Source organism: Balaenoptera acutorostrata, chromosome 5 (assembly GCF_949987535.1).
Source record: "Balaenoptera acutorostrata chromosome 5, mBalAcu1.1, whole genome shotgun sequence".
Classification (NCBI taxonomy): domain Eukaryota; kingdom Metazoa; phylum Chordata; class Mammalia; order Artiodactyla; family Balaenopteridae; genus Balaenoptera; species Balaenoptera acutorostrata.
In genome coordinates this window covers 69630941-69658226 of record NC_080068.1, presented here as the reverse complement: position 1 = coordinate 69658226, position 27286 = coordinate 69630941, and the positions used below count along the sequence as shown (strand labels likewise).

The following is a 27286-nucleotide window of genomic DNA, read 5'->3' as shown; positions in this document are numbered from 1 at the left end:
GGATGATCACCCTTATGTTATATTTCCTTTAGAAATTCACTAGTTAGGCTCCAACATAATCACTAGGTAACTAAATCCCCAATCTCCACTTTCACTTCTGGAAATCATTACTCTAGTTACATGTTTTCCAACTAAGATGATCAGGAAGCAATCATACAGGCAATGTAATTCCACCCCTAAATCTGGTAGAACACTCTTCATATGCAATTGTATGCCCATTGGTCATTATTTTTATGTCTTTTATCTGCCCAGGAGACAGTAAATAATTTTATCATGCTATATCCTCCTTTTACAGAACACGTTGAATTTCACAAACATTTATATGTTACATAATAAATCATCTCATCTAATTGTCGGGTTAGCAGACAATAGAATCCCCATTTTGAAGACAGGAAAACAGATTCAGAAAAGTTAATTAACTTGTTCATTTGAAAATAAGACAGTATTTTTTCATGTTTCCTATCCCCTACAAGGACCTAATTATATACTATGAACACATAATAAATACCTTTTAAATGAATGAAAATAATTGTCCATTATGGCTAAATCTGGATAAGGTATAGAAAAAATTTCAATGAGTTTTCCCCCTTCTACTGATTCCAATGATCTCTAGAAAACTGCTAATCTTGGACCCCGGAGAATATGATACTCTTTTAAATAATGGTTCTCGGAGGTGTTCCATGGACCCCTGCGTCCTTGAGGCACTTTCAGGTAGTCAGAAAAGTCAGAACTATTTTCATAATAATACAAAGATGCTACCTGATTTTGTTACTATCCTATGTTTGTATTGATGGTACAAAAACAGTGGTGGGTAAAAGTGCCAGTGCCTTAGCACCAATCAAGGAAGTGGTACCAAATTATACGAGTAGTCAGTTTCACTTTCAGAATGGCCATGATAAAAAAGCAAATGTTACTAATTTTATCAAATCTCAACCCTTAAGAAAACATCAATATTCTGTGTAAAGAAATGGGAAATACACAAAAAGCACTTCTGGGGCAAACCAAAGTATCAGTGCAACCATTACCTCAATCAAGGAAAAGCACTGATGTGATTACTTGAGTTGTGAACTGTTGTTCACACTGTTTTAATGGCATAAAATTTGTACTGAAAAGACAACTGAAAAAGTATGGTTCTTCACACACTTTTTCCAACAAGTAAATGAAGTGAGTCTGTCACTTCAAGGAAAACAATTAACAGTTTGTATTGTCAATATCGAAACTCAAGTTTTCATGTGAAATTATAATTTTGGAAAACTTGTATCTGCCCCTATATCTTTACATTTCTAATACTTAAAGATTTTCTAATGATATCAGTGGTGATATTGACAAATGTGGCTTTGTTATATTGTAATAATATATGTCAACATTTCGAAAATCTGCATAATTTAAAGAACCAATATTGTCCAAGTGACTAATGTACAATGCTATAAAATAATATGTGCATAAAAGAGCCACTCAAAGTGCAAGAGACACCAATGGGTTTTAATGTACCAGAGTATGGAAAATTCAGCAATATGGTTTCATATTCCACACTGCAATTAACCTGTAAGAAATTACCTCTTGTAAACCTGGTGTAGTATCAAAGAATATCTGCAATTTTCTGGAAAGTTATTAAAATACTCCTCCCTTTTTCAACTACGTATCTTTGTAAGGCCAGCTTTTCTTTATATACTTTATCCAAAATAATATATCACAACAGATTGAATGAAGAAGCAGATATGAGAGTACAGCTGTCTTCTATTAAACCAGACGTTAGAAATGTGCAAAAATGTAAAGTGGTACCACTCTTTCCCTACATTATTTTATTTGAGAAAATATAGTCATTTTTCACAAAAATATGTTACATTAACATATAATAGGTTTATTATATTTTTATATTAATTAATATTTTAAAAATTTTCCCTGCTTGAATTCCTGACGTGATATTTTCTTTCTATCTCACGTGTATCAATAGATATACTCCACATAAACAAAAGCTCTTGGTGTCCACATAGTTTCTTTTTTTGTTGTTCATAGGTTGTTGTGAACCCCAATAGCTTTTTTTTTTTTTTTGGTCGCACCACATGCCTTGCAGGATCTTAGTTCCCTGACCAGGGATTGAACCTGGGCCCCCAGCAGTGAAAGTGCTGACTCCTAACCACTGGACCACCAGGGAATTCCCCTCAATAGCTTTTAACAATGTAAAGGGGTTCTGAGACCAAAAAGTTTGAGAATTGACGTTCGAAATCAGTGTCACTCTTGGATTCCATAGGAGGGAGATAGAAAAAGCAATCCATTAAATAAATACGTAACAAATACCAACTGACAGTATTAATTCAAGAAATTATTTATTCATTCCATAAACACTTACTGAGTATATAGTAACTTCAAGGTCTTGTGTTAGGTGTGGACAATACTAAGAAGCACAGATAAGAATTCTCAGCCCCAACTACTCAGGGTCTGGTGGTAACTGCTATAATAGAAAGTATGAACAAAAACAGTACCGATAGGGATAGAAGATGTCATCTTTTAGAAAGAATGACAGGGGATGCGAGATATGATGGAGAAAATGTTGGGGGAGAATTTTAAAAGCCTGGAGAATGAAATGAGCATTCTTTTTTTGGAGGGAGGAGAGAAGTAGGGTAAGGCTTTAAGATCAGTAGCAATTATTAACCAAGTATCTATGTGCAAGGCACAACAGGGGATACAAAAATATCTACAGTCTTCCAGGAAACTAGAATTAAGGGAAAAAAAAGCATAAAACAATTATCGGAAAGAGGAAGATAACCAGAAGAGCAGAGTGACATGAAGACCAAGGGAAAAGCATCAAGAAAGAAGACATGATCAGATGCTACAACACATCAGGAGGAACGAGAAATATCATAAAGGAAAGTTGTAAATAGAAATATTAATGCATGTAACTGAAAGTAGAAATACACACTGTCCCTCTACTACTCCTCCACATGCATCAGGCAATCCATTCATTCAAGCGGCAAGTACTAAGCCACACACTACATACCAAGCCAAACAGCCAATGGAGAATATGAAATGGACACTGTCTAGCAAAGTTTTGGATCCACAGACATTTAACTATTTTGCACTGTGGTAACTGCTAAGACAGAGCACTAAGAGGAATAAGAGAAAGAGCTGTGGGTCCTCAGAAGCCAGAGCAATCAATGCAGCTTGCTGAGGAGGGTGTAGGAAGAAGGTTAAAGGGGAATTAGATATGGTTCCACAGAGAAAGTGACGTTTGTATTAGATCATGAAAAATAAGGTGGGTTTGACAGGAAAGTGTGTGTGTGTGTGCATGCGTGTGTGCAAAAGCACGTAGTGTAAAGTGAGTGGTTATATTAGTCAAGGTCCCAGCAGGAAAAAGATGGCACTCTAACAGGAAAAATAAGGCAAACATAACAACAGGAATTTCTAAGAAGTTAGGCTAAGGGAAATCAGGAGTGTTAAGGAAAACCAACAAGGGAAGGGTAGAGGGAAGCAACCAATTGCATCCTGGCAGGGATGAAGCCAGGCACACAGTACCCTAACCATACCCTCCCCCCCACCCTCTAAATCTCCTGCCCATGCCTCCCATTGGCCAAACCGAACTGAGAGGCCAAGCGCAGAAAAGCGTGCTGAGGCAGTCCATAACGGTTAGCCTCCAGAAGCACAGGCAGAGAAGGGTGCAGGGGATCTGGAGGGACAATCAAACGAGAATATTTCAGGCGAAAACAACAAAGATCTGGATCTACAGAAGTTCCTGCTGAGGAATGGGGAGTAGGGAAGAAAAGCAATTTGAGTGGATGGGTGAAGCATGAGGCTAGAAGTCAGAAAGATTTCTAAAATAGCATGCTAAGGAGTTGGGACACTATCTTCAGGCAATGGGGAACCATCAAGGGGTTTTAGACAGAGGAATGGCACAACCATATCTGTGTTTGTGGCTCTGTAGCCACTCCTCCCACCCCCAGTAGTTTGATTCCTGATACAGAAGTCAGACAGACCCGGGTTGTATCCTGGCTTACTTGCTATAAGACTATCAGTCAGGGCCCAGGTAGAAGGTAGAAAATATACACCAGTTATTTGAGCAGAGAAAATTTAACATAGAGAATTGTTAACTGGGTAACTGAAAGGCAAAAAGAGAACTCCAAGGTATCATGCAGGCAGCAACTGTTGGAAGCAGCTACCACCAGTAGGATGGAAGAAACACAGAGGCTGGAATTATACCTCTTGAGAACGGAGTGCTACTCGGCTAGGCTGGTACCTCTGAGGAGGGGGTGCCATGAATCTGGTTCTGCAAGTATTGGAAGAACTGCAAACTGGATTCAGTTGCTCCCACAGGAAGGACCTGCCACTGCTCGGGTGAAGAAGTGCTGCTGGCATGACACTGACAAGCAGAAGCAAAATGCACAGGCAGCAGGCGGAAAGAGGCAAGTTGCTTCTTCCCCTTCCAGCCCTGCAGTTTCCCTCTGGCACCCCTTATCAGTGTAGCCCACCAGGAAGCCAGCTGAAGAGCAGAATGTGGTCTGCACAGTGCCAGCCCCAGCACCACAGAGCAGAAGGGTGGGTTGAGATCTGGGGCGGGTGGGAGGGGGGAAGAGTACCAAATTGACAAGACTACTGGGAGGATTAAATGAAACAAACTATGTAAACTTGTTATAATGCCTGAAACAAAGTAGCTATCCAATAAAAGTCAATTCCTTTCCTCATTCCCCAAACTGTGGCAAGAGCTAATACATGAAGACAAGGATATGTGAGAGTTCAACAGTGTACGTTCCCTATGAGGCATCCAGATTTTCTTATCTCTTATCAATTACCATATATCAAATCGTACGTTAGTCTTATTAGGTTTTAACCTATCCATTTTGCAACGTTTCACAATCTCCACACCCAGTTCACACACGCACGCACACATGGACGTGTATGCATGCATGTTCCCCTTAATCCCAAACAAAATTCTCCATAATGAAGGCAAAAGATATAAATGTGATCAAAACACAGAACTGGATGAACTCAATACCAATAGTAGGAAGCAGAGTACTCTCAATAATGCTGAAAAAAGTATACGTCGAATAAAATTTTAGTGTTTTGATTTATTGCTCTTTTTCAAAGCCAGTACTGCTAAATTCTAAAAGTAGGAAATGGTAGTGGGTGTGGCATTGGTGGGAAGCAAAAGCACTAATTTCATCTGGGACTTCATTAAGAGAAGTATGGTGTCCAAAAAGAGGCAAAGAACAACACATCTTTACTCAGCTCTGGACATCACATTTTAGGACGGACATTAACAAACTAGAACTTTGTCAGTGGCTCAGAACTAGAAAATGTGTTGGTTAAAGGCTAGTCTTTTCACAAATGGTTGAAAAAACTCATCACATTTAATTTGGAAGGGAGAAACTGATGGTGATTATATGGAGCTAACACTCCAGTGCCACAAAACAAGGAGAGTAAATTCAGAAGCTTCACAACACAATGGATCAGATCATCATCTGGAAACGTAGCTCAAGAGATTTTCCTGTAAAAGTGTGACCACAGAGGCTTGGGAATCCCAAATACAGAAGGTGATTTGGGGGGTGAACAGAGTCAGGGAAGAGGTAATAACTAAGCTGAAAATGGAAAAACTATTTAGAATTCTGCTTAAAGAAAGAATGTGTTATCAAAAGGGAAATATTCAGCATAAAGACTAGAAAAAGACAACTTAAGTGGAAAGAATGAATTGGTACATTTCCAAGAAAGAAAGGGGGAAATCATCTAATTTGATTTGTTTGTTTTGATTTTACTCTCATCAAACAACCCTCTTATAATATAGTTTCCCACATAGATTTCCCCACAGATAGAATATAACTGCAGCACACCAACTCCAGTTTGCTTGATAATCATAATCTTCACTCTGCTCAGAGCTTTCTTTCTCCTTCAAAATTCCAGGAAATAGTTTCCCCATTTTTATGGATAAATAAATTGAAATTTGGCTAATAAGCAGCAGAACTGTGATTCACCTCCATGTGTAACTGACTTTGCACTCCATCACAATCAAGAGAGCTGGAAGTCCCAGAAAACAGAGAGAGATGTACAAGAAAGTGGCAACAATCTGGTAGTGAATATCGCAAAGAAATGAAGAAGAATGAGGGCTGAGAAAAATGCCCTTATACTTAGTAGCCCAGAGGACTTCTCAGCAAAAAAGTACCAGAAGCCAGACTACACTAGATTAATAAGCAAGAAAATAATAAAGAAACAGGCGCTGAGCATAGAATACTTTTTCAAGAAATCTGGCTGCAGAACAAAGAACAGTGTCATAAAGAGATCTGTTTCATTTTAGCCCTAATAGGCTCTTTCTGCCAGCCATTAAATATAGCCGCTCTGCAAAGAGCTATGGGAAAACTGGTGAAGATCCCCCAACCACAGTGTCAGGCCAGAGGAACAGATTCTCTGTAAATGGAGAGAATGAGATGGGCATCCTCCTCTGTGAGTGAACATTTTGGGTCCAAACAAATGGGTTTCTTAGAGTCCATTTGTTTTTTACTTTCAGAATACATTTTCCATGATGAAAAGCCAGTGGGAAAAATACAATTCAGTTTACAATGTTTTAAAAAATCACTTTTCTGTAACATATATGTTTAGTTAACTGACAATTTCATAACAATCTCTTGGAAAGAAGGCATATGTTTATATGTGAAATGATAAAATGAATTGTTTTCTTTCTTTTGGCAATTCAACTTTTTTCCCCTAAGAGAATGATGTTTATTTCTCTTGGTGCTCATGATGTTTTAATATTAACTTACCTTTTGCTGAGAAATTTTATATTTAAGAGCTGAGGCTTCAATAATGGGATCCCTCCCAGTGAATTTAAATATAAGAAAAGTCTTCAATCTAGAATTAAAATATCTGTTTAATGTCTCAAAAATACCAGAAGCCTCTATCACAGTCAGAAAAATGTGTACTTCAGTAGAATTTACAGCAGGGGTTCAGAGAACAGTGCATAGTTTAAAGGACATTTCATAGCTTTAAATGCTGCTAGAAAAAGCATTCCAGCCATCTAGGATATCAGAGCATGATTTTTCTTTTTTTAATGATAAGCAGATTTCAAATATCAATGTTTTATTATGTTTAAATTCCAGCCCTTTTCCTTACTGTTCATAGTTATGTATCTGTTGATATATGGAAATGAGACACACCAGAAATTCTGACCAGTGATATGAAGCAGAAATGCATAGCCACAGTGTGTTATCTTTTACTAAATTATAGTTGGCACACAGATAGAATAAGATTTGGGCCAATCTTTTTTGGTCCTTCTTACAACAAAGCTGGCTAACAATTGTCTGATTCTTTCCTTTTTTTTTTTTCCTCTCCTCACCCTCCCCCATGTCTGGAGCTTGGGGATAAATCAAACCATCTTATCTAAAATTTTTTTGGTTGACAGAAAACTCAAATATTTAAATTGAATTCCTTATGGGGCTACCCGCTTTTTTTTTTTTTTTTCCTGGCTCTGATTATTTTTAAAAGATACAGAGCTTTAGAAATGCAAAGTGTTTTGATCTTTCAAGAGTCCTGCATTGATTGAGCAATAAAAACTGATTTATGCTCTGTGATAGCATCATAAGGTTTTATCACTGAAATGCAATATAAATTAACCTTATCACCCAGACCCTTTGCGCATTCCTACTTTTCTCTATTCATGATGTGAATTAGTTCTTATTTCAACATACTCACAGATAAGGAAATATTTTAGGTAAACATATGTTATTAATGTGTACCTATAACTGTGAAAAGAAGAGAAAAGGAAAGAAAAAAGGAAAGGAAAGGAAGAAAGAAAGAAAGAGGGGAGCGAGGGAGGAAGGAGAGAAAGATACAAGAATTATAGTCAAACGCCAGGATGATCTTAAAGAAACAACTTTATTTCTACTTCAAAACAACATGTAGGGGGCTTCCCTGGTGGCGCAGTGGTTGAGAGTCTGCCTGCCAATGCAGAGGACACGGGTTCGAGCCCTGGTCTGGGAAGATCCCACATGCCGCGGAGCAACTAGGCCCGTGAGCCACAACTACTGAGCCTGCGCGTCTGGAGCCTGTGCTCCGCAACAAGAGAGGCCGCGATAGTGAGAGGCCCGCGCAACGGGATGAAGAGTGGCCCCCGCTCACCGCAACTAGAGAAAGCCCTCACACAGAAACGAAGACCCAACACAGCCATAAATAAATAAATAAATAAATAAAATAAACCCAAAGTTTAAAAAAAAAAAAAAAACAACATGTAGGACTCTGGCATTGGTTGTATGAAGTTAGGATAATTTTATAAATAAAAAGCATATTCTCTCACATTAGAATGTCTAGATTTGAATTCCAGTCCTACTCCTTATCAGATGTATGGGCTTGGGCAACTTAATATTTCTCTATTCCAGCTTCTTTATCTGAAAAATGGGGTGCTCATAGTACCCGTCTCAGAATTACAGTGAAGAGGAAATAACACATGTAAAGAGTTAGAAGAAAACCTGGCACATCATACGTGCTCAGTAAATGTTAGTTATTTTCACTTTTCTTATCATCCTTCATGTTCCTTAAAGCCCTCATATATAATCACCTAAGCCACTGAAAGTTATGATTTTTGTTCATATTATGACCCTCTAATTTTTTTACTTCTAGGTTCATCCACATTCTTTTACTTGCAAAATTTTGTTCTTCTATTTCAACTTGACAGTTTGTTTTTTTTTGTACTCATTAGTAATCAAGAACTTGGGTGAGAAATCTCAGCAAGAAAAATTTACCCATCTAGTAAAATGTACTAATATTTACTGGATACCTAAGAGCAGATTATAAGAGAAACCTTATTTTTTAAATAGAGAAATAAACTTTTACAAGTTTCCAGAAATAAATTCTACCTATTAAAACCAGATTCAATATCCATATTTAAATATTTCCATACTAATAAAATTAGTTAATTTAAAAAGGGTAAAACCCCAGATTCCTTTTCTCAAATAAAAACATTAGTTCTCTGACTTTTTAATCCAAAGAAAAAAGCCATTTAAAATGTAAATTCCATTGCAGCCCCATTTTTCTAATACTAAGGACAAAGCTCCATGTGAAAAAAAAATGAGAAATGAGAAAAATTGGGCATTTCATACTGTGGTGAAGAAGGGGTAACACTGATGTGACCAGACAATCGGCAGACCACTCTAAGGGTGAGAGGCCAGGACAGAACATGTCCATCTCCTCAACTGATTTGTCAGCAGTCATTCATTCGTCAAGTCTAAACTAATAAGAGATCACTTCTCCACAGTAAGTGCGGAGGTAGGGGTAGGGGAGTAGGAGTGGGACAGAATGAAGGGGAGGAAGTTCAGACCAATTTTGAGAGTTCTAGATCAAATAACTAACAGCATGATGCCTTGTAAGCAAGGACTCTGCTGGACTTCCCAAAGCTGAGTCTAAGAAAAGAGCTCACGGTTGAGCCCCGAGGGCATGTGTACAAATTCCTTCCCTACTCTTTCATCAGTTTACAAATGTCTTCAATACTTTTACCTAGATGCCATGCTGGCTAGGTTGGCCCACACATCAGAGCAGACTTAAATGAACTTCCTCAGAGCCGGTGGTCACTGCCTGTGGGTAAGTGGATAACTTACCCATACTCATCTTGATTGGCAGGTTTTCTCTGCTTGCTGCTTCCACTAGATGTCTCCGGACTTCCATCACTGCCTCTTTGTGCTTGGTGTTCAATAATGCTTCCCACAGGGCTCTGGCTGCCGGGTCACTGCAATAAAACCACAGAAAGAGCTTTAGGGTAAATTTCTACTGGATAATGGAAAGGGCGGCCAGCAAAATAATTTCTTAAGCATCTTTTTTGAGTACTAATGTAGTCCTTCCCACTGACAGTTCTAAGTATTAGGATGAAATAAAGAACATCTAACCCATTCTAATCAGCACAAAATACTGAGAAATTAAGGAAACAATAAAATCAAGCCACCCAAAAGGGGGGGGGGGGCATACTGTGCTATGAGAAGTATGGGAAAACTGTATGACATTTTTTTTTGAGAATTTTCACTTAAAAGTATTTCAGAGTATAACTGAACATTGCTAGAGTAACATATAAATGTTATGCAAACCAAAATTAAATACATGTCCAAAAATGATGTATCAGTGATTACAAGCATATAAATTTCAGGTAATATACTTGTCTGAGAAACAGAAGGCAATCAGAAATGAGAATTCCTATTCAAAAATTACTCAACAGAATTCCTAACAAGTAGATTTCCTAGTGAATGACAATCAGGAATTAGGCTATGAAACGATGGCCTTAAGTAGCCCACTTTGGGCCTTGGGTTGGAAGGACAGCACTGACAAAGCTCTTACAATTAACCGTTGATAAGAGCCCAAAGCAGGGCATTATGCAGGGTCTCATCTGGGCTCACTTCTCCAACAGCCCTCTGTCTCACCCAACGTGCCACATCCTCATTATAAATGAGTACAGTGTTCTTTCCGGAAGACCTCTGCATGTAGCCAAGTATACACATTTGTAGCAACGTTTTAAAAACTGAGTACAGGGGGCTTCTGGTGGTACAGTGGTTCCGAATCCGCCTGCCAACGCAGGGGACGCGGGTTTGAGCCCTGGCCGGGGAGGATCCCACATACCGTGGAGCAACTAAGCCCGTGCGCCACAACTACTGAGCCTGCGCTCTAGAGCCCGTGGGCCACGGCTACTGAGGCCCGTGCGCCTAGAGCCCGTGCTCCGCAACAAAAGAAGCTGCTGCAGTGAGAAGCCCTCGCACCACAAGGAAGAGTAGCCCCCGCTCACCACAACTAGAGAAAGCCCGCGCGAAGCAATGAAGACCCAACGCAGCAAAAATAAATAAATAAAATTTTTTTAAAAAAAACTGAGTACAAAGAAACAAAGATGAGGGCTTCCTTGGTGGTGCAGTGGTTGAGAATCTGCCTGCCAATGCAGGGGACACGGGTTCGAGCCCTGGTCTGGGAAGATCCCACATGCCGCGGAGCAACTGGGCCCGTGAGCCACAATTACTGAGCCTGCGCGTCTGGAGCCTGTGCTCCACAACAAGAGAGGCCGCAATAGTGAGAGGCCCGCGCACCGCAATGAAGAGTGGCCCCCACCTGCCGCAACTAGAGAAAGCCCTCGCACAGAAACGAAGACCCAACACAGCCATAAATAAATAAATAAGTAAACCCAAAGTTAAAAAAAAAAAAAAAAGAAACAAAGATGACTTCTTTCCCTTTCTAAGGACATTTTCCTCCACTTAAAGCTCCAGAAACACCTCCTACTATCCAGTTAGCAATAGTTTGAAAATTAATACATTTTTTTAAAGTTTTATCTTAAAAGTTGTATCTAATAAGATATTTTGTTCTAAAATTATACCTAATAAGGTTTATCTTTCACGTTTGAATTTGATTTGGAATGATGGAATGATGTATTTCACACTGAGTTTAATGTCTGACACATAATAAAAACAACTACTATTTAATGAAAGGTTATTATCATCTATTTTTTCTGCGTGAACTAACATCACTGCTCAACATATTCCACTTGTTTTGATCTGACCAAAACTGTCATCATTAACATTAAAATTAATATTCTAAGTTTAATTTTTTTTATTTATTTATTATTTATTTATTTTTATAAATAATAAAAGGCCTCTCTTGTTGCGGAGCACAGGGTCCAGATGCGCAGGCTCAGTAGTTGTGGCTCACGGGCCTAGTTGCTCCGCGGCATGTGGGATCTTCCCAGACCAGGGCTCGAACCCGTGTCCCCTGCATTGGCAGGCAGATTCTCAACCACTGCACCACCAGGGAAGCCCCTCTAAGTTTAATTTAAATGAGCAGGTAACTGCATGCCAAGCCCTATTCTCCGTGGTTGGAATATAGAACAAAACAGAGCAAAAACTTCCAATGAAGTTTCTGCCTGGAAGAAGAGGCAGACATGTAAGCAAAGTTGCTCCACGCTAAGGTGGAAGGGGAGGGGCAGTAGAAGTAAGTGTAAAGGAGATGGTGGGAGCTGCTCTAGGAGGGCCCTGCCTTCCTTGCCAAGGCTTGTTGACTTCAGTCTGTAAGTGATGAGTAGCCAAGGAACATGAGATTGATTTCACTTTCTGAGAAGGGTAGCATAGTTCAGCAGTCATGAGCAAAGTCTTCATCATCACTCAAAACTAGGTCTATACTTATAAGTGGAATCTAAAAAATAATACAAATGAGTCTATTTACAAAACAGAAACAGATTCACCAACATAGAAAACAAACTTACGGTTACCAAAGGGGAAAGGGAAGAGGGGGAGAGATAAAATAGGACTATGGGATTAACAGATACACACCACTATATATAAAATAGATAAGCTACAAGGATTTACGTATAGCACAGGGAACAACATTCAACAACTTGTAATAATTTATAATGGAAAATAATCTGAAAAAAATATATATATATATAACTGAATTACTTTGCTGTACATCTGAAACTAACACAATATTGTAAATCAACTATACTACGATAAGAAAAAAAAATTCTTTTTAAAGCTAGGTCTATTTGCTATGGTGCTTTGGGAGAGTTACTTAATTTCTCTAAAGCTCTGAAGGCAATGGAGAACCACTGAGGAATTTTGAGCAGGGGAGGTATACTCCTCCCAGTTTCCCAAATTTATGGTCTACAATCATTCCCTACTTTTATTCTCCAAAGCACCCCAAGCCACAGGGATTTCTTCTATACTCTCAACTCTACATACAGAACCTCTAGAGTAGAACTTTACGACCGCCCTCTTTTCCATGAGAATAATACAGTGTCTCCAAGATCACAGTAGGTCAGCTAATGCTGTAGTTGCCCCATCAGACTACTGTAATGGTTAAAATATGGGCTCTGGGGTCAGATAAATCTGAGTTCAAATCCCACCGTTCTCCCTTCACCCACAGCAGCTCCATGGCCCCTTTGAGCCTCCGCAGGCACTCCAAGCACAGGGACCTCTTTCCCTCCTTTGCTAGGAATGCTCTTCCTACCAACATCCCTCTCTCTCTTCAGGTGTCTGCTGAGATGTCACCCTCACCACCCGTGTAAGAGTGACGACAGCCCACCCCAGCAACTTATTCCAGCACACCCTTCCCCCTCACACGGTTTTACTGTCCTGCATAATTTGTATTACCATCTGATTCATTCTGTTTCCATGTTTCTCTGTCTCTTGTCTAGCTCCCTTATGGAAGGTAAAGTCCTTCTATGAAAGCAGAGATTTTTTTATACTCATTGCTAATTCCCCACTACCTAGAATAGTGCCAGGCCCGTCATAGGTACACTCAACAAATACTGAATGAACAAACAATGCTTGCTAGTTGCATAACCCCATGCATGTAACTAATCCGCTCTTTTCCTCTGTTTTCTCATCTGTGAGATGGAAGTAACACAGTGACTACCTCACAGGGTGGTTGAGGGTTAAATAAGATAATGCACATAAAGCACTCTCCTGATTCACAGTAAATGTAAGGAGTTGTGTGGTGCTGGTGGTTGTTACTATTATTACTATTGCTGTGAAAGATACTGTCTTAAAATTCAATATGCTCAAGGGTTTGTAATATATTAAATGAATCCACTTAATTATATTGAGTATGTTTTTCATACAATCTCGATTTGTTCATGTATACTGAAGTCACCTGGGGCTTGTACTCTCAGGTTCTTTTCTATTAAAACATTAAGAAGAAACATATAGTTTACATGGTCTCTGACACCGATGTGGAGCCGGGTCATGAAAATTGCTTTGTCGATATAAACAATTCTGATTGTCTAGATATGACAGTTGCTAATGTCTACTTTCTCTGCAAAACAGTTTTCTGAACATATACCCCCACATTACACATGGTCATTTAAAGTTTACCAAGCTAACATTCATGGACTAATTCTGGTTCTCTGAATAATCGTCACTGAAGAAGATCAAAGTCATACTTACCGGCAGCTCTGCTGTGTCCTGCGCCCACTTCTTCACTAAGTCATTCTTACTGCTGCTTGGTGGCTTACACATGTACTCCTATGTCTGCATCTGAGTTTAGTGCAGGAGTTAATCACTGCCTTTCTCTAATATCCTCATAAAAGTTGATCCAATAAACATTTCACACTACTGAAGTTTCACATGAAATCATGTGAAACTTGGACACATGAGGTCCAATTTTATAAGTCAGGGAAAGTTCATTGAAATTCACACCATAATTACGACAGTATATTTTATATAATTCTCTATCCTCTCCAAACTAGTTTCCTAATGAGGGAATAAGCAATACACAGAGGGCTATCACAAAAGGGTCAGTGTAGTGCACTAGTGGTAGCAGCACTGTAGACTGGTAGAAGCATCGGTTCTGGAACCCAACCACGAAGGGTTCTGGCTCTCCCACTTGCTGGCTCTCTGACCCTGGCGGAGTTAATTAACCTGTCTATACATGTCTCTTCCTCTGTTGTCTGTGGATGGTAATGGTACTTATTCAGTGGGTTGTTATGAGAAATGAATATGCTAGTGTAACTAAAGACCTAGGACAATGTCTGGCACATAATAAGTGCCCGATAAACACAGCAGCAGCAGCAGCAGTAGTAGTAATAAAAAGATCCATGGTCAACAGACAGCAGACAGTAACACAACATTGTAAAGCAACTATACCCCAATAAAAAAAATTTTTAATAAAATAAATCACTAAGATTTCTAGGAAAAAATAACAAGCAGACATAGAGAACAGACTTGTGGTTCCCAAGGGGAGGGGGATGGGGAAGGGATGGACTGGGAGTTTGGGATTAGCAGATGCAAACTGTTATATATAATGGATAAACAACACTGTATAGCACAGTCCTACTGTGTAGCACAGGGAACTATACTCAATATCCTATAATAAACCATAATGAAAAAGAATGTATATATAGATATATAACTGAGTCCCTTTGCTATACAGCAGAAATTAACAACATTGTAAATCAACTATAGGTCAATTAAATTTTTTAAAAAATCAGTGGTCAGGATCTTTTCATAAGATATATAGAAGGAAGCCTGTTTTAGAAGTACATTAGTCTCTTCCACATACTTACATACACCTATGGATAACCACTGTCAGTAGGTTCATTTTCTAATATGAAAAGGTCAACAATATATAATGCAGAATTCATAATGAAACATAGTAAGTCCGACTCAAGCAATTGCCCTACATAAGACAGTTTGATGTGAAGAATTCTGATTTTCAGGAATAAAATAAGAAACTTTACTACAGATTACTTAGAGAATCAAAGCTACAGGGAGTTAGAGTTTTTTGTACAAAGATTTTTAAGCAATGACTTTGGTGCCAGCTTCTTACCTCATCAATTTAATACCGAAATTCTGTAGACTGCACACTACAAGACATTTTAAAACTACAACTGTTACTTTTATGAGGAGTTCAGGTTCTATAAATATTTCCAGACTGACTTATAAAGTGGATGTACAACTTTTGGGGTAGAATTGAACAACAGAAGTAACGTTAATCATCTTTACATCTTCAGCAGGATGCTACCTAACCCAACACAAACAGATGTAAATCTATTTCTAGTTTTTGAAGGCATCTAAAAAAAATTTTATAATATGCCTGAGAAAAACACTACAGCTTCAAACAAATCAAATTGCTATTAGATACTATTTATACCTAATCTAAACTCTGTGCTCTACTGTAAACCTACTTCATCTTGCTTAGTCTTTTAGTCTTTTCTCTTAAATTCAGGAACAGCTGGACAACATCTTTTTAATAATTCGGCCCACCCAAAAACAATTTCTTTTTTTCATGGCTTACTTAAGGAAGAGTTTTCAAAGGTAAATAAAATATAATATTAAAAAATACTGTTAAATACCATCACTACATTCCACTTTAGAAGCATTTCAGAATTAACAAAACAAGTTCTTAGGTCTCACGTGATCCTCACCTCATGAGCTAAGCCAATATCACTGCCCCAATTTAAAGAGCCTCAGAGGGACTTCCCTGGTGGCAAAGTGGTTAAGAATCCGCCTGCCAATGCAGTGGACATGGGTTCGAGCCCTGGTCCAGGAGATCTCACATGCAGCAGAGCAACTAAGCCCGTGAGCCACAACTACTGAGCCTGCGCTCTAGAGCCCGCGAGCCACAACTACTGAAGCCCGCTCTGCAACAAAAGAAGCCATTGCAATGAGAAGCCTGCATACCGCAACGAAGAGTAGCTCCTGCTCGCCACAAATAGAGAAAGCCTGCACACAGCAACGAAGACCCAATGCAGCCAAATAAATTAATTAATTAATTAATTAATTAAATAAGGAGCCTCAGAGAAGCCAACTGACTTATGTAACTACACTCAACCTATAAATGGCAAAACCAGGACTCATTCCCAAGTAACTGGCTCTGAGCCAGTAATCTTTCTACTATACCATGCCATGTTTGTATTATGCAAGTCATCAGGGAGAATCCATTATTTATAATATCAGTTATTGTAAGCTTTTCATGTTGGCTTTCTTTCCCAATTTTTAATACATCCTCTATTCTCCCTTTAAAGTCACATGTGGGCCCACAACTGATAGAATGGGACAGAGTGAAGAGTAAAGTAGATTCACATTAACTCATAAGCAGGTCAAGCTTGCTCTCGAGATTTTGTACATTTTTTGTTTTAAACAATATCATACTACTCTCCTTGTGGGTCACCATTAGCCATTGACAGTCACTTGTGACACAAGGCCAATCATGTCCCACTTTTAGTCAACTTTCTTCTTTAAATGTTTCTAAGAAGACTTCGCTGAATTTTAAATCATTCTCCATATATATCATTTATATAACTGAACTGACAAAAAACTAAAGTCTAAATTGTCCTGAGGTATATTATTAGCTCTTATTTGATGTTCACTATCTCCTTGGGAAAGAAAGAAGGAGAAATAGCCGCTAGCTACTCTACCACTGATAAAACTGAGACAAAATGAAGCCACTTGCCTAACATAGCCTATTGTTAACAATAAAGGAAGGAAGATTTAGAGATAGGAACTAACACTCAAAGTGCCAGGGGCTGTTTCTGTGACCTTGGGTAATTCAGTTTACTTTCTGGGGCTTTACATCTCCTTATAAATATTATTAATGATATTATTTTTATTTATTGAGAACTCACTATGTCATAGGCAATATGACTATATTATCTCATTGATCAATAACCCTCCAGGATAAGAATCATTGCCCCATTAAAAGGTGAGAAAGCTGAGTCTTAAAGAGATAAAATAATTTATCCAAATCACATAGCCAGTAGATAAGGATTTGAACCCAGGTCCCTGTGAACTCCAAAATCCAACTATTAACCATGATTCTACACTATTCTGTAAACAAAGGCTCAAACTAGAATGCTAACTCCTGAGATTCCTTGGGTCCTTAACAAGCTATATTCATATGGTTTCCCTTATGCATGGTACTCCAAGTTCACGTGTATGAATTTGATTAATTTTGTAACACTCAGTGAAAGATAGGGGAATATCCTATGCTGTTACTTCTTTTATTACAACCCTTTTTCTTTTTCACAAGTCCAGTGGTAGTAAGAAAGAGAGTTAACAAAAGAATAATCCCAACAGCTTACGGAATATTTTAAACAATTTTCTACCCTTTTCTCTGTTTTTAAAGTTAAGTTTTCCAACGAGATAAACTTTATTTCACTGTAGCTACTGGAATACAACTTGTTTCAATAGATCCCTTGGAAGATATAATATAAAAGTAGAATATTCATCCTATGAAAAAAATCCATTTTATTACTATGAAATGTGGTTAGTTTCTATATTGTCAGTAACTACATAAGATGTCAAATACATACTGAATTTATGTCCTTTTTTAATAAACTGATTATCTTATATCCTTAAAAGTCAAACTATTATGACAAATTGTCATGTTTGAAGAAGACTACAGGCCAGCAATATACACATAATAATAACCTGCTAGAATTAGCTTTGTTAAATCTCAGGAGACTTCTGTACAGGAAGATATGGTCCTTTCAGTTAATTCCTGACTTTTCATTCACCAGAATTACTCAATTATGAATGAAATCTTAGAAGCTGTCTTGGTTTGGCATGTATGCAATGTCAAATGCAGTCTGCTAGAAACTAACAGGAAATATTCATCATCAAATAAAATATAAAAAAGACAGTATTGGGCTTCCCTGGTGGCGCAGTGGTTGAGAGTCTGCCTGCTAATGCAGGGGACACGGGTTCGAGCCCTGGTCTGGGAAGATCCCACATGCCGCGGAGCGGCTGGGCCCGTGAGCCACAATTACTGAGCCTGCGCGTCTGGAGCCTGTGCTCCGCAACAAGAGAGGCCGTGACAGTGAGAGGCCCGCGCACCGTGATGAAGAGTGGCCCCCGCTTGCCACAACTGGAGAAAGCCCTAGCACAGAAACGAAGACCCAACATAGCAATCAATCAATCAATTAATCAATAAAAATAAATAAATCTTTAAAAAAAAAAAAAAGACAGTATTAATTTTTTAAAGGTGGCTAAATGTTGAATCATGGTGCTACTTCAATCAAATGGAAGGCATGCAATTAAGAGACTGAGGGTAAAATGTGAAGACACACCATTATCTTATGACTAAACTCAGAGAAATGGTTTCTCCATGGCATGCACAGGAAGCTAAGCTTACTCACACAATATGCAATAACAGTCACAGTATTCCAACAGAAATACAGTGATACAACAACAACAAAAACAACCAAATAACCATTTTCAACTAATTTTAAACAGAGAGCCATCTGAGTCATAGTTTTTCACAGCAGGTTATAATGGCTTCCATCAGTGGTGAGCTTAATGAGCTGTGAAGGCAGTTTTGTTAATTAAATTATTCACAGAGGTTTCAACAGTCATCTCTCCTCTTGACTACTTTTTAAAACAATTACCTCATCGTAAACAAAATTATCCGTTAGCCTTCATCTCAACAGAAAACAGCTAAACACAGAGGATACTGAAGTAGACCCTTGGCACTGGAAAGCAGTTCTTTGTTGATTCTTTCTCTCAGAATATGAGCACTTCCTGCAGGCTGGGCACTCACAGAGGTGCTGCCGCCACAGCTGTGAGCAGCCTCCAGTGCCCTGTCCTCTCGGAGCTAGCAATCCAGCAGGGAGGCTGGAACTGAGCATGTGCCTGGAGACTGGGTGACAAAAGCAGAGAAAGGAAGCCCAGGGAGAGAGTAGAACACCGAACCTGGTCTGGGTGTGAGAGTGGAGGTCAGAGGGTAGCTGAGGATGTGACAGTGAGGCCTGAAAAATGAGCAGGAATTAGCCAGTTAAAGAATGGAGTAAGATCAGTCTAGGTAAGAGTAGCATCATGGGCAGGGGTTCTGAGAAGAGAACTTGAGACCTTTCCAAGGAAATGAAAAAAAGTATGAATGGAACATGAACATCTAGACTGACACTGCCCTCAGCATACGTCAAATTATCCAAGGCCTGGTAACCCACATTAGGGATGGTAAACATTTTTTCAAGGGCAACTGAAGGGTCTTCAGCAACAGACTGACCTCATCAGATTTGCATTATTAAAAAATCACTCTGGCCCCATTTTAGAGAATGGATCTAAGGACTGGGCAAGAGGCTATTGCACCGTGAAGGCAAGACTTGATGGCTTGGACTAGGGTGAATTCCTAAAGCTATCACATCATATCATTCCCCTGCTCAAAACCCTTCCATGTTTCCTACTACTATTACACTGAAATCTAAGTTCCTTATTTTGGCCAACAAGCCTATATACTTTGGTGCATTTCTATATCTACATCTTCATCTCTCAGCTTCTCACCTTCTCAGCTTCATCCATTAGGCCTCAGCCTCACTGGCCAGATTTCAGCCCCTTGAATGGGTCATAGCAGGTTCCCAACTCAGGGCCTTTTTATTGGCTATTCCCTTTGCCTAGAACCCTCTTCCTCTAGATGTTCATTGATTAGGTCTCATTCATTTACCAAATATTTATTGAGCACCTACCAATGTCAGTTCTATTGTCAGGACAGCTCAAGGCTTCCCTCCTTGACCACTCTGGCTAACGTGGCACTTCCTATTCCAAATCCCACTTGCCCTGTTTTAAACATTCGTCACTAGCTCAAATTAGGTATTGTTAAGTCGAATTTATTTTAATGAACTGGGAGGAAACTGGTCGCAGGGCATTAAGGACAGAAATATTCTGGCTTTATCAGAATGTCAGCATCCTGTGCCCATGGGTGGCAGTGCACTCAGACCATCAACACCCCGTGGGCCATGGGCTGTGCCAGTCACTGAAGGTGTAACAGTGCACAAGGGTGAACAAGTCAGGCACAAACCTTCTCTCAGAAAGCCTCCAAAGTCCAGCTGGGGAGAACAGACACTAAACCACTAGTTATAAGCTAATGCACTAAGAGCTGTTATAGGAAATAAAAGATGAGGAGAGGAAGAGAGTAACACGTGGGATGGCCAAAAGGTGGAAAAGCAGGACACTGAGGACCTAAAGAAGTTTAGTGTAGCTGCAGCCAAGAATGTGAGCACATAGGAGGGAAGGGGAGGAGGTGGCAGGAAAAGATGGGGAAGGTGAAGGCTGAAAAAATAAGCAAGGTGCAGATCTAAGAAAGCTTTCTAAAATGAGTTAAAGTTTTACTCTTTACTCAAAGGGCAACGGAAAGCCACCAAAGGATTTTACCAGGACAGGGTTAGAATCAGATTTACTATTACTTGCAGTTAAATGTATGTATAAATAGCCAGTCTTACAAAAATAACTCCCCAAGATGGACATTAAAACTATAATCCTTTCAAAGTATGCAGATAAAATTTAATTTTTAAATATAATCCATTTATTTCTTCCTATTGAAGTTTCTTCTGTTGGGTTTTGTTCATTTTTTTTCAACAAATATGAGTGCTTACTTTGCACCAGGCCCTATTCTTGGGACTGGGGATACATTAGTGAACAAAACAGACATAAAACCACTCCCCTCACGTAATTCATGTTCTGAAGTTTATTTTCCAAACACAGCACATGAAGATCATAAAATAAAAGGAATTCAAATCAAAGGTTCCTTAGAAATCATCCACTGTACTTTCTCTTTTACAGAAAAGAAAACTGTGACGGTGAGAAATTAAGTACCTTGTTCAAGGTCACAAAGTTTTGGTGGAAAAGCCACTATACTACAATAATGAGTAGAAAACAAAAATTGCACAGAAGCTGTTCTAGGACCCCAAAAAACCCACATCAACACAATCGGCCTTTCTGGTTCAACTGAAAGGAAGAGATTGTTTTAAGGAGGTATTGTAGCCACTGTCCCATTTGTTAAAGAATGTTCCCATAACTACCAAATACATTGCTGAAAAAGATAAGATCCCTCCAAAATGTTAAATTCAATATTGCTTTGAAGTACATTTCAGGGAAGGAGCAGAGTAGAATGGAAAAAGCAGGAACCCTGATGCAGCTCCAATATATGATCAAGTCACTTATATCTACTCCCCAAGTCTCATCGATCCTATATATCTCTTAGGAAAGTGATTTTCATTATTTGCTCAGGATATTCACTTAAGAATAAAGTACCATGCAAATTTACCTTGTACTGTTCTACCTGAGGAAAGAGCTGGCATTTTATTTATTTATTTGTTTATTTGTTTGTTTATGGCTGCGCTGGGTCTTCGTTGCTGCACACGGGCTTTCTCTAGTTGTGGCGAGCGGGGGCTACTCTTTGTTGCAGTGCACGGGCTTCTCATTGTGGTGGCTTCTCCTGTTGCAGAGTGCAGGCTCTAGGCGCGTGGGCTCAGTAGCTGTGGCTTGTGGGCTCTAGAGCACAGGCTCAGTAGTTGTGGAGCACAGGCTTAGTTGCTCCGCAGCATGTGGGATCTTCCCGGACCAGGGCTTGAACCCATGTCCCCTGCTTTCGCAGGCGGATTCTTAACCACTGCGCCAACAGGGAAGTCCCTGTCATTTTAAAAGCATGAATAAATGTATTATCTGTTATCAACTTTCAATTAGCATAATAATCTTGTGAACTACATACTTTTAGTTTGGTATTCAAAAATTTTAAATGTTCTAAAAAATGCATGTGCCTTCTCTATCAAGCTATAGCTAATAGAAATCTACTGGTGTGACTGGTTTCACATCATAAATGCACTAGAATGACTTTACACTGCAGAGATCATAACCATGTGTTAAGAAACTAAACACAGTGCAGGATAAAACACTGTTTAAATCCAGGATAAACAATTGCACACAAGCTTTATAATGTTCATAGTAATAAAGGAACAATCTCCACATGATATATAATCAAAGTTTCCTCTCTTTCCAAAGAATACTCATCATTTCTTCCTTCAATATGATGCCTTCACTCAGCACAGCAATAGGCCTACAAAACCTCTTAAAAAATGCACAGGAACATAACACATAAACTATTTGACAATCATATAAAATAATATGGGAAACTGAACTTCATCTCAGTACAGATAAACATATTTTATTCCTACTCTCTACCAGCTCATTAATGATAATAACCATAATCGATACAAACTTATTCATAATTTCCTCATACCAAACAATAAAATAAAGACTGTTTTACACATGGATTCCTAATGCATAAACAGATTAACTCAATATGAAGACTTTAAATTACTAACACAATTAGATTACTTAAAAAACCAAATACACATGCCCTCCATGAACATTTTTCTGACTCTGAAGGCTATATTTTGAGTTCCATGACCCATTCCGAAGGCCAGTGCTTGCTCCACTGGGGAACTCTACTCTAGGCTGGATTACATCTGTGTGTTTTGGCTTGAACTCAAGACTTGGAAAGTTGCGGATTAGTTCACGTGTAAAGAAACTCTAAGATAAAGAGTTAGTGACAGTTTTATAGAGGCTCTTAGAAACAAACTCAATCTGTTCACTTTACCCTTTGTATCACTCCACTCCATGAGGAAGGATAATTTCAAAATCAGCACACCCTATTATTCTATTATCATACAGTGATTCCAGAATCTATTACTCTATTCACCCCGGGTGACACCACTGTACCTTACACATATAAGTGTGAGGTTTCAAAGACACTAAGTCGAGAAAACTTGATTTGTTGAAATTATTATAGTCTTGTTGGTTCAGGTGGAATATGAATTTATGTTGCTCCTATTATTTACCATCTTAACTCCCACGTATTTTGTTAAGGCATTTTGTACCATGTCCCTTGGTACCTTAGAAATACAAAACCTTGCTAAAGTGTTAATAAGGATGTAAATCTGAGGAGAGAAGAATATATAATAGTTCTTTCTATAAGGGTGGTTTAGGGGTCACCATCTGTTTAGGGGCTAGAAAAGAGAACCTATTTTGAAGTTGCATTTGCACAGCAAGCATACTATGTTTGCTGATAATGAGGATGAGGTAGAGTTTCTCATAAAGCTAAATTATTTGAATTAAAGTGTTTTCAGTACTGTAAGATAAATAATCTTCTGTGTGTGTGTTGTGTGGAAAAACTAGAGGACTTCACATGATTAATAAAAGTATGGAGCTTTATGTTGTTGAATTTCTCTGCTCCTTGAAATCCAAAAATCTGAGAACCACTTCACAAAGATCCATTCCTAAGGAACAGAGTAAAAAGGAATCTTCAGGTTTTCTTCTAGATTTTTGTAGCCAAAATTACACTGTTAGTAAAAGAGATAGGAATTCAGAGTAAAAACTCAAAATGAAGGGATTATAAGGACACAAGTCTGAAACATCCCCGATTAAAAACACCCATCACGGAAATAATTCAGCCAAGAAATACTAATAAATGCTAAAGCGGTGGGTTAAAGTTTGATGAGGAAAAGGATATTTACATAATCTCAAAATGTCTCCTTTAATCAAGTGATCAAAGTTATCACTATGAATGGTCAAAGTTAAATTGTGGGGCTTCCCTGGTGGCGCAGTGGTTGAGAATCTGCCTGCTAATGCAGGGGACACGGGTTCGAGCCCTGGTCTGGGAGGATCCCACATGCCGCGGAGCAACTAGGCCCGTGAGCCACAACTACTGAGCCTGCGCGTCTGGAGCCTGTGCCCCGCAACGGGAGGGGCCGCGATAGTGAAAGGCCCGCGCACCGCGATGAAGAGCGGTCCCCGCACCGCGATGAAGAGTGGCCCCCACTTGCCGTAACCAGAGAAAGCCCTCGCACGAACCGAAGACCCAACACAGCCAAAAATAAATAAATAAATAAATAAAAAGTAGCTATAAAAAGTCTTAAAAAAAAAAAAAAAAAAAAGTTAAATTGTGTGCCACCTGACAGAATGCAATGAAAAGAACACAGCACTGCTTGCATGCTACGGCCAAAAACGCATAATCTGAATCTAATTATGAGGAAACATGAGACAAACCTAAACTGAGGGACATTCTACAGAATAACTGGCCTGTACTCTTCGAAAGTGTCAAGGTCATGAACATCAAGGAAAGACTTATGAACTGTTATAAAGGACACTAAGGAGACGTGACAACTAAATGCATTGTGTGATTCTGACCAATATCCTTTTGCTTTGATAAAGGATATTATTGAGATAAGTGGCAAAATTTGTGGGTTAGATGGTAGTAGTACAACAGTGTTAATTTCATGATTGAGATTACAGTGGAGAATATCCCTTTGAGAGAAATACACACTAAAGTATTTGACAGTGATGGGCACAGGCAAATTATTCTCGAATGGTTCAAGGGGGAAAAAAAGTAGTTTCTTGTACTATTGTTGCCACTCTTTTGTACGTTAAAAAAAATTTGCAAAAAAAATTTTAAGGCATCAATCAATTCAAAGAAAAATATCAAGTAGCTTTGAAAGATCAGTATATGAATAAGGTACTCTTCAATTAACAAAGTTTGGAAACACTGTTCTAAATAAATGCAAGGAAAAAATCTCAGTAATACCAAGCACCTAAATGCTAACAACACTTCCTAAGTTAAAAATTACACTGGGAGCTTGGCCAAGGTGGTGAAGTGGGAAGACCCTGAGCTAACCTCCTCTCATGGGCACACCAAAATTACAACTGTTTACAGAGCAATTATTGATGAGAAAGACCAGAATCTAGTAGAAAAGATCTTCTACAACTGAAGATATAAAGAAGGAACCACAATGAGAAAGGTAGGAGGGGTGGAGGCATGGTATAGCCAAGACCCACGCCCCTGGGTGGGGAACCCACAAGGGGGAGGATAATTACAATTGCAGAGGTTCTCCCCAAGAAGCAACGGGCTCCTTGCTCCACACAACGGGCTCCCCACATCGGACTCCACTGCCTAGGGGTCCAGCATCACCAAGACAAGCCCTCAGAACACTTGGTTTTGAAGGTTAGTGAGGCTTGCTTTAGAGAGACCCAGAAGGATGTGGGAAATAGAGACTCCACACTTAAAGGATGCACACAAAATCTCGCACTCTCTGGGACCCAGAGAAGCAGCAGTAATTTGAAAGGAGCCAGGGTCAGAACATTCTGCTGATCCTGGGGAGTCTCCCAGAGAGACAGGAGACAACTGGAGCTCACTCTGGGAATATGGATGCTAGAGGCAGCCATTTTGGGGAGATCGTTCTCCCAGGTGGAACGATCTGGTGCTGACAAGTAACATTTTCAAATTCTCCCTCTAGCTTATTAGCACCAGGGCCTGGTCCCACCCACCAGAGAGCCCACTCTAGCCTCAGGACCAGCCTCATCCACCAGTGGGCAGGCACACCAACCCCAGGATCCCCTGGGCCCCAGCCCCGCCCACCAGTGGGCCAAGACATGGCTCCACCCACCAGTGAGATGGCACTAGCCCCAGGACCCCGGAGCTTCCGCCCCACCCACCATAGGACAAGAACTAGCCCTGAGACCAACGTCACACACCAGTGGGCAGACACCAGCCCCAGGACTTCTGCCACGGCAGAACGTGGCCCATCCATCTGCAGGCCAGCACCACCCCAGGGACTCCCCAGATTTCCACAGCCAGACGTCCATGACCCGGCCCCAATAACCAGTGGCCAGTAGCCTCTGCACAAGGCAGAGCCTGGCAACCAACAGGACCAGGGCTAGCTATGCCTACCAGACCACCAACAGTAGTCAGCCCACTAGAACAGAAGGACCCACGGAGCCAACATAGGGGGCACCACTAGAGCTTATAGCTCTAGCGATGAGAGGGGAGTGTGCTGCTGGGACACACAGGGCATCTCCTACAAAGGGCCATTTCTCCACGGTCAGGAAACATAACCAACATACCAGATACACAGAAATAAAAACAGCAAGTTAGGCAAAATGAGGAGATAGAGGAACACATGCCAAACGAAGGAACAAGATAAACCCCAGAAGAAGAAAGAACAAAATGAGGTGGAGATAGGCAATCTACCTGAGAAAGAGTTCAAGGTAATGCTGGTAGAAATGACCAAAGAACTCAGGAGAAAAATGGATGCACAGAGTAAAAAGTTAGAAGTTTTTAATAAAGAGTTAGAAAACATATAAAAACAACCAAACAGAAATGAAGAATACAATAACTGAAATGAAAAATACACTGGAAGGAGTCAACTGTAGACTAAATGATACAGAGGACAGATCAGTGGGCTGGAAGACAGAGTAGTGGAAATCACTGATGCTGAACAGAAAAAAAAAAAAAAAAATACCTGCAATCCAAATCCAACAATACATTAAAAAGATCATACACCATGATCAAGTGGGATTTATCCCAGGGATGCAAGGATTCTTCAATATATGCAAATCAATCAGTGTGATACACCACATCAACAAATTGAAGAATAAAAACCAGATGATCATCTCAACAGATGCAGGAAAAGCTTCTGACAAAATTCAACACCCATTTATGATAAAAACTCTCCAGAAAATGGGCATAGAGGGAACATACCTCAACATAATAAAAGCCATATATGACAAACCCACAGCAAACATCATTCTCAATGGTGAAAAGCTGAAAGCATCTCCTCTAAGATCAGGAACAAAACAAGGATGTCCACTCTTGCCACTTTTATTCAACATAACTAATGCTGATGAGGATGTACAGAAAAGGGAACCCTAGTATGCTGTTGGTGGGAATGTAAATTGGTACAGCCACTATAGAAAACACCATGGAGGGTCCTTAAAAAACTAAAAATAGAACTACCAGAACTACCATATGATCCAGCAATTCCACTCCTGGGTATACAGCAAAGAAAATGAAAACATTAATTCGAAAAGATACATGCACCCCAATGTTTATAACAGCATTATTTAAAATAGCCAACAGATGAATGGATAAAGAGGATGTAGTATATACAATTGAACACCACTCAGCCATAATAAAAAGAATGAAATACTGCCATTTACAACAACATGGATAGACCTGGAAGGTATTATGTTTAGTGAAATAAGACAGAGAAAGAGAAATACTGTATGTCATTACCACTTATATGTGGAAT

The 27286-nt window shown here is 39.4% G+C and overlaps 1 protein-coding gene across 4 annotated transcripts in view; it reads right to left on the bottom strand.

The window, feature by feature from the left end:
• SCFD2 (sec1 family domain containing 2) overlaps positions 1-27286 on the bottom strand; it is a 409841-nt gene that overhangs the window by 350201 nt on the left and 32354 nt on the right. For all 4 annotated transcript variants that reach the window (XM_007180800.3, XM_007180802.3, XM_057547228.1 and 1 more), the window contains exon 3: positions 9570-9697. In XM_007180800.3, coding sequence (XP_007180862.2) covers positions 9570-9697 — 128 coding nt within the window. The remainder of the gene's footprint in view (positions 1-9569; positions 9698-27286) is intronic.